Genomic DNA, 15,863 nt, shown 5'->3' on the forward strand with positions numbered 1-15,863 from the left:
TGAAATATTCCAGGTGCTTTCCTCACGATTTCCTTTATCTAATGTAAATGTTATACATTTTTAAAACTGTTTTAAATGTTGTTTTAAATCCACATCATCCTGCAGGAATTGGCGTCCTTTTTGGAGAGAGAACACCAGAATATCAGTAAGTATTATATCAGTATAATTGTATAATTGGTCTAAAACAGAAAAAAATGTTCAAACCTTTGTCTTACACCATAGGGGGGAAATAAGAAAAAACTTAAACAATATGTTTGTTTTTATAAAATTTAATGCACATTTTAATCCAGTTGTATATAATGCTTTTTATTATTAATTATTAATTATTTTTGAATTAACATTTAATTGTTGTATTGTTGCATTTAAATGAAAATGTAGATAATGTAAGTTTTAATCTAATATAGTTGTATATAATGAAACATTCACATTCGGCCCTTAAAACATTTTTTTGAAACGTAAATATATCTTTTTGATTAGTAATATGCACTGCTCAGAACTTAATTTGAACAATTTTAAAGTTGATTTTCTCAGTATTTTGATTTTTTTTTTGCACCCTCAAATACATCAATGGAAATCATATTTACGTATAAAAAATTAAAAAAAATCCCCTTATGACTGGTTTTGTGATCCAGGGTTACAAATGTCAAAATCTGTCATTTCAAAATATGCTTAAAATATGAAACTGATTTTCAGCTTGAGCTCTTTGTGATCATCTTGTTTGTTTTCTTCTAGTTTGTGTGTGTTTGTAACTTACAAAGCCTAACAAATCATATTTCTGAAGGTCTGCTTTAAGAAGCAGCAGCTGAAGTTCAGACAGGCTTTTGAGCTCTTGAGCTGAGAGACGAGCTTTATTCTGTGGATCTGTGTTGGATCTGCACAGCATCGGTGTGATTTATGTGGCTCTTTCTCTGCTTTAGGTGAAGGTTTGTCTCTGTTGTATTCAGAGCTGTAATGCTGTAAGGAGTCATCAGACTGAGAACTATTACACATGCAGGAGGAATTCAGCAGCACAACAAGATCTGCTCAAAGTCACTGCTGTTTATTACAATGGAGTGTAAATGTAGGCGTAGGTCAATTAATTTAGCACACTTCATGTCATGAATCCAGAAATCTTTTCTTTATTTTTCTTTATTTATTTAATTTGTTTAAGACCTTGAAAATAGCGATATTCCCAAAAAAAAGGGTTAGGGTATAGCCTACTTGAAAAGTGCTTGAATTATAACATGGCTGAAGATGCGAAAAGTGGAACAGATGAACCGAATCATTTGAGTGAGTCACTTCGATCATTCATTTCAAGCGATTCACTAGCAAAAAACAGATTAAGTTAAAAGAGCCATTCATTTCTGAATTTCGACATTGTTTGTAATGATTTTAAAAAGCATGTGTAGTGATGAGTAAAACAGAGCTTTTCGAAACTCCGAATCAGTTCGAGTCGCAAAATGATTCACTGTTTGTCTGTCTGCTGTGATCAAACACCAAACACACAAACACCGTCAGCATCCACACATCTCACATCGGCCTCATGCTCCATTTATTTACTATCCATGACTTATGACTTTATACACACACAACATGTTAACATCTTGATGCTTTAGCATTTCATTTACATTTATTTAATTTAGTAGTAGGAGTATTAACATTAAGAATATTCATAATACTATTTTAACCATGCATTTAATATATTAATAGTATGAATTATATTGATAATTTGTTTTAGCATATAGGCATTTTTTAACTTAAAAGGAATATTAATCATGAATATGAATATTTTAGCATTTAATTAAATTGTGTTGAATATATTAACATATGAATATTATTAATCATATTTTTAGCATTTGAATTTAAATTATTTATTAAATTGATAGATATATTAATATATTATTTTACATTTGTTTAATAAATAAATAGGAATATTAATGTTAGTTGTGTTAATGATATTGTTTAAATTTAAGTTAAATTTGTTTAATAACTAAATCTTTTTTCCGATTTCTGATTGTGATTAGTGCATATTCTCACCATAACATCTTGATGTTTTAGCATTTAATTTACATTTATTTAATATATTACTGGGAAACACACTAACATTAATAATACTATTTTTAATCATGTATTTAACATATTAATAGGATTAATAGTTTAAATTATATTGATAATATTTTTTAGCATATAGGCAATTTTTTAATAACTTAAAAGGAATATTAATAATGAATATTAATATTTTAGCATTTAATTAAATTGTATTTAATATATTAAAATATGAATATTATTAATTTATACTATTTTTAGCACTTGAATTTAAATTATTTATTAAATTACCAGGAATATTAATATATTGTTTTAAATTTCAATTATTTTATAAATAAATAGGAATATTAATGTTAGCTGTGTTAATAATAATATTTTTTAAATTTTAATTAAATTGTTTAATAAATGTTTTTTCTGATTTCTGATTGTGATCAGTGCAGATTCTAACCATAACATTGTGATGTTTTAGCATTTAATTTACATTTATTTAATATATTAACAGGAATATTAACATTAATAATATTAATAATGCTATTTTTAATGATGTATTTAATATATTAATAGGATTAATACTATGAATTATATTGATAATAATATTTTTTTTAGCATATAGGCATTTTTTAATAACTTAAAAGGAATATTAATCATGAATATTAATATTTTAGCATTTAATTAAATTTTATTGAATATATTAATATACAGTATATTGAATATATTTATAAATAAATAGGAATATTAATGTAAGTTGTGTTAATAATATTTTTCAAATTTAAGTTCAATTTGTTTAATAAATGTTTTTTTCTGATTTCTGATTGTGATCAGTGCAGATTCTCCCTTTAACATCTTGACGTTTAGCATTTAATTTACATTTAATATATTAGTAGGAATATTAATGTTAATAATATTAATACTAATATTTTTAACCATACATTTAATGTATTAATAGGATTAATACTATGAATTATATTGATAATAATATTTTTTTAGCATTTAGGCACATTTTTTATAACTTAAAAGAAATATTAATCATGAATATTAATATTTTAGCATTTAATTAAATTTTATTGAATATATTAATATATGAATATTATTAATTAATCATATTTTTGGAATTTTTAGCATTTTAAATAATGTAATAAATATAATAATAATAATAATTAATAGGACTCTTAATCTACTTTTTAAATGTATTTAATAAATAAATAAGAATATTAATATTAATTGTGTTAATAATAATATTTTTAGAATTTGAATTCATTAAATTTAAATAAATGTATTAAATGAATAGGAATATTAATATATTATTTTAAATTAATTTAATAAGTAAATAGGAATATTACTGTTAGTTGTGCTATAAATAATATTTTTGTGATTGTGATCAGTGCAGATTCTCACCAGTGTGTGTTTCTCATAGTGTTTCTGCAGTAAATCATCTGTTGACGTAAGGGTTAACACCTGGGTTCTGGTGAAAGATGGTTAGAAATAGCTCTCCAACATCTGAATTGCATTATGTAACAGTCAATGCTGTTTATGTAACCCTGCCAAAACACACCCTCAGTCTCCCAGCATGCACTGCAGCTCGTATTCAGCAAACTACAGCTTCTCCGCTTTCCTTTCTGACTGTGAGCGTGCAGCTGGTGTTTAGTGTAAGGTCTGGAACATGCAGTGCATCATGGGTATGAGTGAGGTCACAGAGTCATCAGAAGAGCAGAAACACACACAGTTTAATAATGACTGCTGCTGCACTCCAGCGACACCCAGTGGCAGTGTTTATTTTGTACATGTGACCCTGGACCACAAAACCAGTGTTCAACAGTGAGATTGTGCTGATGAGTCTCTCATAACAGACTGAACCCAGAACAGAGATCAGAATCATAGGAATATTATGCAGCTCACAGATGAAACATGAGCAGATCTCAGTGTTTGTCTGCTTTCATGTCTCTCAAGATTCTCTGAAACTCCTGAATCTCCAACAAATATGTCAACATTTTTTGTCCATATTTCAAATCAATTGTAAATTTTGATCTAATATAATGTAATGTAATGTAATATTATATAATATAATTTAATGTAATGTAATATAACATAATATCATTTAATATAATGTAATGTAATGTAATATTATATAATGTAATATAATAAAATATAACTTTAATATAATATAATTTAATATAATATAATGTAATGTAATGTAATATTATATAATATAATTTAATGTAATGTAATATAATATAATATAACTTTAATATAATATAATTTAATATAATATAATATAATGTAATGTAATGTAATATTATATAATATAATTTAATGTAATGTAATGTAATATTATATAATATAATTTAATGTAATGTAATGTAATGTAATGTAATGTAATGTAATATAATATAATATAATGTAATATAATATAATATAACTTTAATATAATATAATTTAATATAATATAATATAATTTAATGTAATGTAATGTGATATAATATAACTTTAATATAATATAATTTAATATAATATAATATAATTTAATGTAATGTAATGTGATATAATATAACTTTAATATAATATAATTTTAATACAATATAATATAATATAATATAATTTTAATATACAATATAATATAATATAATATAATAATATAATTTTAATATAATAAAATATAAAATAATATAATTTTAATATAATATAATATAATGTAATGTAATATAATATAATAATCTAATTTTAATTTAATATAATATAATATAATGTAATGTCATGTGATGTAATGTAATATAATATAACATAGTATAATATAATATAATTTTAATATAATATAATATATAATTTTAATATAATATAATATACTATAATTTGCATAAAAAGAAATGAAGCCTGTTTTTAGGGCCATCCACTGTAAAAAAAAATAAAATAAAAAAATAAAATTGTGACATTATGTTCTTGACAATTACAGGGTTATTACAGTTATTTACAATTTTTAAAATTATTTAAAAACCCTACTTGAAGTAAAACATTTGTTATGATTTTATTTCAGCCAGTTGCCAGATGTTGCCATTTTTGCAGTTTAGTAGTTTAACTAGTAAAACTAAAACAAAATAAACAAAAACTAATTTAAAAAATGTATAAAAACCATATACACATAAAACTACTAAAAATCTAAAAATAAAAGACAACAAAATTACTAAAACTTACTTTGAAAAATTACTTACAATTTCAGTGTCTAATTCAAAATATTAACAAAAACTTCAGCATTTCAGCTGTAAAGCTATATAAAACATCTCACATCTCATAAAACATGATAGCATTTTCAAGTCATTAATATGTAATTATTATTATTATTATTACATTTTAAATAAGTCTTAAATAAGGACTTAAATATTGTTATTATATATAATAACACATTATTTGTGACTCTGGACCATAAAACCAGTCTTAAGGTCCATTTTTGGAAACTGAGATTTATATATCATCTGAAAGCTAATAAATGAGCTTTCCATTGATGTCTGGTTTGTTAGGATAGGACAATATTTGGCTGAGATACAACTATTTGAAAATCTGCAATCTAAGTATGCAATAAATAAGTAAATATTGAGAAAATTGCCTTTAAAGTTGTCCAAATGAAGTTCTTAGCAATGCATATCACTAATCAAAATTAAGTTGATATATTTATGGTAGAAAATTCTCAAAATATCTTAATGGAACATGGATATTTATTTAATGTCCCAATGATTTTTAGCATAAAAATAAATCTGTGCTACTTAATGAGCTCAAAATATAAGACATAAGAGTACATAGTTTCAATATGTTACATAATCAATCTACTTTTGGCTGTCCTTTGAGAAATGTTTCAGATGTTAATGTCTTTGTCCACTAGAGAGCACCATTACTCCACTTCTGCAAGACTGATGACTGCAGGTGATTTTCAGCATGTCTCTATTGATTTGTGCTGGAAAAAATATGATTACATGCTTTATAAAGCAAATTAGCATTGAGTTTGAACTGCATCAGATCCTCTGTTCGCTCAGAGTTAATGTTTTTAGTCTGGAATTGATCATTTATCAGACATGAACTCATCAAACAAATGAAAAAATGGTGTAGAAACTATTTTCACTAAATTTCAAATATTATTACAAAAACAGGAAGTAAGACACTGAATGAAACATTAATGTTTTAGTTTTTAATAGTTATAACAGTTTTCACTTAGAAATGGCTAGTACACTTCACAATAGTTACAAAATTACATTTTAATAAAGTCTAAAATAGTATTTTCTTGTAAAACGTACTCTTAATAGTGTTTATTTACAACATCAAAATAAATAAAAATAAATAAATAGAGTGCATAATGTGTGTGAATGTGTTGTTCCAAGAGATTTTATTTTATTTTAGTTATTTCTACATTGAAAATTGTTGAAGAATTTACTTAAAAACATTTTTTACTAAAAAAGCTTTATTTTTTGTTTTTAGTTTTAGTCATTTTAGTACAATAAAATAAGTACAAATTAGAAATGCTGACTTGACACCTGAAAAAAATAAAATAAGTTTGTTTTTAATATTTTAAATTAGTTTCTATCTTTCATTTTAACTAACTTTAACTCATTTTTTTCATGACTGCTTAATTTATATTTATTTATTTATTTATTTATTTTTAGTCATTATAATACTGCAGCTAAACAAACAAGAAATGTTTCCTCGGCACCTGAAAAAACTAAAACAATATATAATAATATAATATATAAAATAATATATAATCATTTATAGAAAAGACTGAGAAATAGTATAGAAATGAAAGACTGAAATAGTATTTTCTAGTAAAATGTACTCTTAATAATCTTTATTTACAAAATAATGTTTATTTACAACATCAAAATAAATAATTAGAGTGCATAATGTGTGTGAATGTGTTGTTTCAAGAGATTTTATTTTATTTTAGTTATTTCTACATTGAAAATTAGTGAAGAATTTACCTTAAAACAATTTTACTAAAGCATTAGTACATTTTTAATTCAGTTTCACAGTTTTCGTTTTAGTCATTTTAGTACAATAAAATAAGTACAAATTAGAAATGCTGACTTGACACCTAAAAAACTAAAATAAGTTTGTTTTTAATATTTTAAATTAGTTTCTATCTTTATTTTTTTTCTTTCATTTTAACTTTAGTCAAAATTGTAGTAATTTTTTTTTCATGACTGCTTAATTTTTATTTATTTTTTATTTTATTTTTATTTCAGTCATTTTAGTACTGCAGCTAAACAAAAACAAGAAAAGACTGAGAAATAGTATAGAAATGAAAGACTGAAATAGACAATTTATTTACAATGTCAAAATAAATACAAATAAATATTTAGAGTGCATCATGTTTTTGAAGGTGTTGTTAATGTTTTTAGTCTGGAATTGATCATTTATCAGACATGAACTCGTCAAACTAATGCTCCAGTGAGAATGAAGGCTGTTTGTCTGTGTTTTTGTCTTTCAGTTTAATAATCCACTCAGATTTCAGCCAGACTCTGACCATCTCTTGTTCCCAAAGCAGTGGCCAGCAGTCTGTGGACAGGGCTTGGGGTTGTTTGGCAGCTCAGTGGTGTTTCAGAAGGACATGTTTGCTGGGATGTGCAGTTTTTGATGAGTTGGGAGCCAATCTCTGCCTGTAGGGAGTGTAATGTGAGATGATGCTCTCCTCAGGCTCTGTGCAACACTTTCATCTGTCTGTGCATTGACCGGATGAGCCAAAAAACATATGCACACATCTGCACTCATGTTGTCCTGTTTCTCTCATATGTCTCTGGTTTATTTAGGATTGTTCTCTATATGGAGGCGTGTTTCTGCCACAGAATAAAAAAAGATACAAAAGGTAACTGCAACTTTTTATCATACAATTCTGACTTTTTCGCAGTCGTGAGTTTATACAGTACCAGTCAAAAAAATTTGAACAGTGAGATTTTTTATGTTTTTTAAAAAGTCTCTTCCAGGGTTGCCAGGTTTTCAGAACAAATCTCGCCCAATTGCTCCTCAAAACTAGCCCAAAACTAGCCTAATGGCATTTTGAGGTAACAATAGCGTTCCAGGGGATGAAGATCAATTTATTAGGGTCGTTTCAACCTGCGGACACGAAAAACCACCTGTGGCAACAGTGTTAAAGTAGCCCAATTCCACGGGAAAACCACAGATTTGGCAACACTGCTCTCTTCTGCTCATTAAGCCTGCATTTAGTTGATGTTGTAAGTACAGCAAAAACAGTAAAAATGTGTAATATTTTTACTATTTAAAATAACTGTATTTTAGTTGAATATATTTAAAATTTAATTTATTCCTGTGATTTCAAAGCTGAATTTTCAGCATCATTACTGCAGTCTTCAGTGTCACATGATGCTTCAGAAATCATTCTAATATTCAGATTTTCTGCTCAAAAAGCATTTATTATAATTATTATGTTGAGTATTTTTTCAGGTTTCTTTGATGAATACAAGGTTAAGAAGAACAGCGTTTATCTGAATCTTTTGTAACATTATAAAAGTCTTTAGAAATTGTTAGTTATAATTACAAAAGCAGGAAGTAACACACTGAATTAAACATGTTTTAGTTTCTAATAGTTATAACAGTTTTTACTTAGAGATGGCTGGTAAACTTCACAAATAATTATACAATTACATTTTAAGAAAGTCTAAAATAGTATTTTCTTGTAAAACGTACTCTTAAATGATGTTTATTTACAACGTCAAAATAAATAAAAATAAATATTTACTGTGCATTGAATGTGAATGTGTTGTTCCAAGAGATTTGATTTGAGTTGTTTCTACACTGAAAAGAATTTAAAAGTAAAGAAGTAAAAAGTATTTACTTTAAAACTATTTTTATTTGAACGCTGTAGTAAATTTCACAAATAAACAGCAAGTAACACACTGAATTAAACACATTTTTAACTCAGATTCACAGTTTTAATTTGAGTCATTTTAGTGCAATAAAATAAGCACAAAATAGAACTTGACACCTGAAAAAAATTATGTTTATGTTTTAATATATTTGAAAGTTTTTAATATTTTGAATTAGTTTCTATCTTTTTATTTTCTAAGTATTTATTTCTATCATTTCTTTATTAAAAAAAAACAAGTATTATACTGACTCCAAGATTTTGAATGGGTAAAGTATGTAGTAATGTTACAAAACTTTTTTATTTTTAGATAAATGCTGATTTTTGGATCTTTCTATTGATTGAAGAATCCTGAAATAATGTACTCAACTGTTTTAAATATTGATGATAATAATAAAAATGTTTCTTGAAGAGCAAACCAGCATATTAGAATGATTTCTAAAGGATCATGTGACACTGAAGACTGGAGAAATGATGCTGAAAATTCATCTGTGAATCACAGAAATAAATTGCATTTTAAAATATATTCAAATAGAAAGTGGTTATTTTAAATAGTAAAAATATTTCACAATATTACTGCTTTTGTTGTATTTTGGATCAAATAAAAGCAGGCTTGGTGAGCAGAAAAGTCTTCTTTAAAAAACTTACTGATCAGAAACGTTTGACTGGTACAGTATCTTACAAATATCTCACAAGTCTAGAACTTGAAATTCTTACTTTTCTTTTTCTTGTTTTAGTTTTTTATTTCAGGTGTTGCTTCTGGAAAGCTCTTCTGTATCAGTGCTGTTATAAAGTGTGTAGTGCCTGCGCAGCTGCACCGGTGCTGTATTATGCATGCGTACTGCAGGAGAATCTGATGAGATTCTGCCTCTCGGTCTCTGAGGAAACATTTGCCATCTTCCAGACATCCCGCTGTCAGATCCACTGAAACCTCTGACAGGAATTAAAGGCTTTAGGTGGAAGGTTTTCAGAGGAGTTGCATCAGATTCAGAGGCTGTGAAAGACTGTGATTCCCATCATCAAATCATTGATCTGACTGAGATTCGTTCAGCTGGAAGTGATTCGACTGTCTGCTCAGATTAGATGAAGAGCATCAAAACATCTCAATACAGCATTTTAATCTACACAATACATATTATGCACTGAAAAAAAACTGGTGTTTTCATTTAGAAATTGTTGGTAGAGTTAATAAATAATTACAAAATATCTGTAAGAAACAAATTAAATTACACTTACAACAAATATGGTAATAGAAAAACTCTTCAAAAAATATTTTTTTACAGTGATATGTTTGCAGATTCAAAGGTGTTTGTTCCAATTCATTATGATTTTATTGTAATTATTTCTACACTGAAAAAATGGTGTAGAAACAATTTTCACTCGAGTTAATTTCATATATAATTACAAAAACAGGAAGTAACACAGAATTAATGTCTTAGTTTTTAATAGTTATAACAGTTTTCACTTAGAAATTGCTAGTAAACTTCACAATAATTACAAAATTACATTTTAATAAAGTCTAAAATAGTATTTTCTTGTAAATTGTACTCTTAATAATCTTTATTTACAAAATAATGTTTATTTACAACATCAAAATAAATCAAAATAAACAATTACAGTGCATCATGAGTGTGAATGTGTTGTTCCAAGAGATTTTATTTTATTTTAGTTATTTCTACAATTAAAAAAATTGGTGAAGAATTTACTTTAAACCAATTTATACTCAGAAAGCTCTAGTAAATTGCATAAATAAATACAAATAAACAGCAAGTAACACACTGAATATATTTTTGATCTCAGTTTCACAGGTTTGATTTTAGTCATTTTAGTACAATAAAAAATGTACAAATTAGAAATGTTGACTTAACACCTGAAAAAATGTAGATATGTTTAAAATAAAAAAATTAAATTTTTGATTTAGTTTATATCTTTATATTTTCTTCCTTCATTTTAATGTTAGTTAAAAAAATTGAATTACTTTTAAATTACTTAAATTATTATTTTTTGTCATTTTAATACAATAAAATATGTACAGATTAGAAATGTTGACTTAACTGAAATAAGTTTAAGTTTTAATACGTTTTTAAAGTTTTTAATATTCTTCTATACTTTATATTTTCTTCCTTCATTTTAATGTTAGTTACAATTTTTGTTATTTTCTTTTAAATGATTTTGCTGTTTAATTGTAATTTTTTCTTTTACTTCTTTTATTTATTTATTTTATTATTATTATTATTATTTAAGTCATTTTAGTACTGCAGCTAAACAAAAACAAGAAACGTTGCCTTGTCACCTGAAAAACTAAAATAACAAACATTTGAATATATTTAGGGTTTATAGAAAAGACTGAGAAATAGTGTTTTCTTCTAAAACGTACTTCAATATTATTAATGTAAATAAAGTATTTTTTTCAATCGTTTTTACAGTGTGATCCAAAGCAAATCATCGCGGATATAAATAGTTTGTTCATCAGCTTGATGTTGTCTGATCTCTTAATCAGGACACCAGAGCAGATGTTATTATCAGTCTGACTGACAGCAGCGTGAGCCAATCAGGACGCGCTGTGAGGATGCTCATTAGCATAAGTGGGTGTGGTCACGTTCGTGTTCGGAGATCCGGAGCTGCTGCTGCTCAACATCTTCATCACGGGTCCGGTCCGGTCCAGCGGAGCTGCTCTTCATCCTCATCCGATCCTCATCTTCACCTGCACTGGATTACCGCATCAGGACGCTCATCTGCGGAGTTAAACACCTCAAAGTGAATAAATCCGAGGAGGTGAGTGTTTCTCTGAATATCGATCTGCAGGATCACATCAGTGTGTGTTTGATGTTGTTTGTGTTTATATTCCGCTGCGCTCGTTCGCGTTCATTTACTTCATTCAGACAGTTCAGTCCTGAACGCGCACTGCTGTAAAGCTCATTAATTACTGCGTTAATAGGTTTAGTGTGTGTATTTATTTAGATGTTTTATTCTCTGCTATTTCTAAAGGAGATCCAGTTTCTCTCTGCTCTGCGCACTGCGTGTGTTAATAGTTATTTATATCTGCAACTGAATCCATGAGAATATTAAATGACAGATTCCATCCAGACAGGAATGTTGTGCGCGTGCCCGGCGCCACAGATGGTCCGGCGCGCTCCAGGAGCGCCTCCAGAACGCGCACAGCATTCCAGTCCGGACCGAGTCTGGCTCTGCTGTGTTTCCAGTGTCACACAAACACACTTTCAATCATATTTCTGTTTGTCTCTGGCCTCTGAAACTCATCTGCTCCGCGTGACCGTGATGATGGACTGATGGATGAATCTCAATCTGGTGAGTTTATGGATTTATTCTGCATCTGCTTAAATCGTGCACTGCTTGTGTTTGGATACAAATATAGATCATGAATTGTGCAGAAATCTCAGTCCTGTGGCTTTCTGATAGTAAATCCCCAGATTAACCAATGTAGGTTAACAAAACATTGTGTGAACATTGCTTTGACATGTTTCTGAAACGTTACATAAAGGTTACAGAAGTGTTTCTTATCTCATTCAACTAACTTTTTCTAACTTTTTTTTATTTTTTAATACTTAAGATATCTTCAGATTTCTTGTTGGGATTATGATGTTATTTAAAGGTTATAAAAACGTTTCTAAATTCAAGTACGAATAATGTCATTTTGAACTTTTTGAGAATGTAGATCTCAGAACATTCTCTTAACATTATGAGAACATAATTGTGACCCTGAACCACAAAACCAGTTATAAGGGGCAATTTTTCAAAATGGAGATTTATACATCATCTAAAACTGAATAAATATGCTTTTCATTTATGTGTGGTTTGTTAGGATAGGACAATATTTGGAAAACTAGTAGAAAATCTGGAATAAATTGAATATACAGTAGTCAGCATTTGAAGTGGATCAAAAAAGTTCATCGAAGTTGGTATTGGAAGTTGGAACAGGTATTGTTTTGGTTTTTAACTTTGATGAAAGGTTTTGATCCACTTCAAATGTTGACTACTGTATTTTAAATTTTTAATATTTTGAGTTATTTTTTATCTTTATATTTTTTCTTTCATTTTAACTTTACTAAAAAAAATGTATTTTTTTTTTTAGTTTTTAAATGTTTTTTTTTTGATGACTGCTTAATTTTTTTTAATTCATTTATTTCTTAATTTTAATTTCTCCATCTTTCTTGTTGGGATTATGATGTTATTTAAAATGTTTTTAATTATTATTTTTTTTTAAATATATTTACAAAGTATTTTGAATTCGGTTTTTTTCCCTTTATTTTAATTTTATTAAAAATTGTAGTATTTTTTTGTTTTTTTTAATGTCTGCTTAATTTTTTTAAATTTTTATATTTCCAATTTTCTTGTTGGGATTATGATGTTATTTAAAGGTTACAAAAACGTTTTTAATATATTTACAAATATATTTTGAATTAGTTTTTATCTTTATATTTTTTTCTTCATTTTAACTTTATTTAAAATGTAAGTGTTTTTTTCCCGTTTTTCAAATGTTTTTGTTTTATGACTGCTTAATTGTTTTTTTTTTTTTAATATCTCCAGCTTTCTTGTTGGGATTATGATGTTATTTAAAGGTTACAAAAACGTTTCTTATTTCAAGTACAGATAATATAATTTTTGAACTTGAATATTTGGTTGAGATACAACTATTAGAAAATCTGCAATCTGAGGGTGCAAAAAAATCTAAATATTGAGAAAATCGCCTTTAAAGTTGTCCAAATGAAGTTCTTAGCAATGCATATTACTAATCAAAAATTAAGTTTTGATATATTTACGGTAGGAAATTTACAAAATATGTTAATGGAACATGATCTTAATATCCTAATGATTTTTTGGCATAAAAGAAACACAATGTACAATGTATTGTTGGCTATTGCTACAAATATATCCATGATACTTAAGACTGGTTTTGAGGTCCACGGTCACATATCAATAATTAAGAAAGTTATATAATGTTCCAAGTACATTGCTTTAAGACTGTTTTGTCCTTCCTGTTATTGATAAGGAATGCTCAGACAGATGTGTTGTAAACATCTGGGTCGTCCCGTGTGTCCTGATCTGAACCTCTCTGTCTGTCTGCTTTAATCTGCTGATCTGCTGTGGATTAAAGGCCACGAATGCAGCTCAGCGATTACAGAAATCAGTCTGTAAGGGTCTGTCTGTGGCCTCAGCGGTTCTTGTTTAGGTTGGGTTTCCACTGAAGACTACGGCTCTGTCGCCAGGAACACAAGCTCTGCAAAGAGCCAGATAATCAGTATTGATCGTCTCTTATAAGTCGGACCATCCAGACCTCCATTACGCCGATGAATGGGAGCTTCTGGATGCCTTTATGGCATAAATTATACAGGAATCTGAGTTTTTTTTTTTTTATTCCAGCTGGAGTGAACTGTTCCCTTAGGACGTGTTGAGCAGGTGATTTCAGCACCATACACTGTTTTTATCTGTTCCTGATTAAACTGATTCAGCACATAATATCAAAGCAATAGTGATGTTGATTGATGTTGGACTGATATAATCAGATGAAAAGGTGAATACAGCTGAGCTGACTCTTCTCTAAGCTCCGCCCCTCTCAGTTACTGCTGTTAGGTCCAATAAGCTGCAGTCATTTTATTATTTTTTATGTCTATTTAGGCTATTTTTTCTGTTTTAATTTGAGTAATTTTAGTACAACAAAATAAAAAAGTAAAAAATTTGAAATGCTGACTTAGCACCTGTTTTTAGTTTTTTAAAATTTGAATTAGGTTTTATTTTTTATATTTTCTTTAGTTTAGTTTAGTTTTAGTAAATGTCTGCTTTTTTCATTTTTCTTTGATTTTAAATTTTAGCCATGTTAGTGCAATAAAATAAGTCAATAAATATGACTTATTTTTAAAATAAGTTTCAATATATATATTTTTTTATATTAAAAATGTTGACTTAACACCTCAAAAAACTAAATTTTAATATGTTTTTAATTTTTTATATTTTAAATATTTTTTTCCTTAATTTTAACTTTATTTAATATGTTAGTAATTTTTTAATGTCTGCTTTTTTTCATTTTTCTTTCATTTTAAATTTAAGTCATTTTAGTGCAATAAAAATGTTGACTTAACACCTAAAAAACTTCAAATAAGTTTTAATATATTTAAAATATTTAATATTTTAAATTAATTTATATTTTTCTCTTTCATTTTAACTTTATTTAAAATGTTACTAATTATTTTATGTCTGCTTTTTAAATTTGAATTTTAATCATTTTAGTGCAATAAAATAAGTCAATAAAAATGTTAACACCTAAAAAAACTGATATATAGTTTTGATGTATTTTACATATTTAATATTTTGAATTAGTTTTTATCTTTACATTTTTCCCTTAATTTAACTTTAGTTAAAATTTCAGTAATTTTTAGTTTTTTAAATGTTTGTTTTTTTTTCATTTTTCTTTAATTAAAAATTTGAGTCATGTTAATGCAATAAAATAAGTCAATTAAAATGTCAATTAAAATTAAAACACCTGAAAAAATAAAATTAAAAATATATTTAAAATTTTTAATATTTTGAATTAGTTTTTATCTTTATTTTTTTTCCTTCATTTTAACTTTTTTTTTAATTTTTAAATTTTTAGTATTTTTTTTAATATATATATATATATATATATATATATATATATATATATATATATATATATATATATATAAATATTTTTCTTTAATTTTAAATGTTAGTCATTGTAGTGCTATAAAATAAATCAAAAGAAATGTTGACTTTACACCTGAAAAAAACTGAAATAAGTTTTAATATATTTAACATTTTTAATATTTTGAATTAGTTTTCCTTTATTTGAACTTTAAAAATTTAGTATCTTTTTATTTTTTTAAATGTCTGCTTTATTTAATTTTTCTTTTATTCAAAAATTTTAAAACCTTGTTTGGTTTTTTCGTTTTGCTTTGTTTTTTGTTTATTTTTCTTTTTATTTTGTAATAAAAACCCTTTG

General features: G+C 26.3%; 1 protein-coding gene across 1 annotated transcript in view; it reads left to right on the top strand.

Moving 5' to 3' along the window:
* LOC141300395 (lethal(3)malignant brain tumor-like protein 4) overlaps positions 1-15,863 on the top strand; it is a 77,636-nt gene that overhangs the window by 579 nt on the left and 61,194 nt on the right. The window contains exons 2-3 of the mRNA XM_073830666.1: positions 11,385-11,447; positions 11,498-11,699. Coding sequence (XP_073686767.1) covers positions 11,385-11,447; positions 11,498-11,699 — 265 coding nt within the window. The remainder of the gene's footprint in view (positions 1-11,384; positions 11,448-11,497; positions 11,700-15,863) is intronic.

This window comes from Garra rufa, chromosome 24 (assembly GCF_049309525.1).
Source record: "Garra rufa chromosome 24, GarRuf1.0, whole genome shotgun sequence".
Classification (NCBI taxonomy): domain Eukaryota; kingdom Metazoa; phylum Chordata; class Actinopteri; order Cypriniformes; family Cyprinidae; genus Garra; species Garra rufa.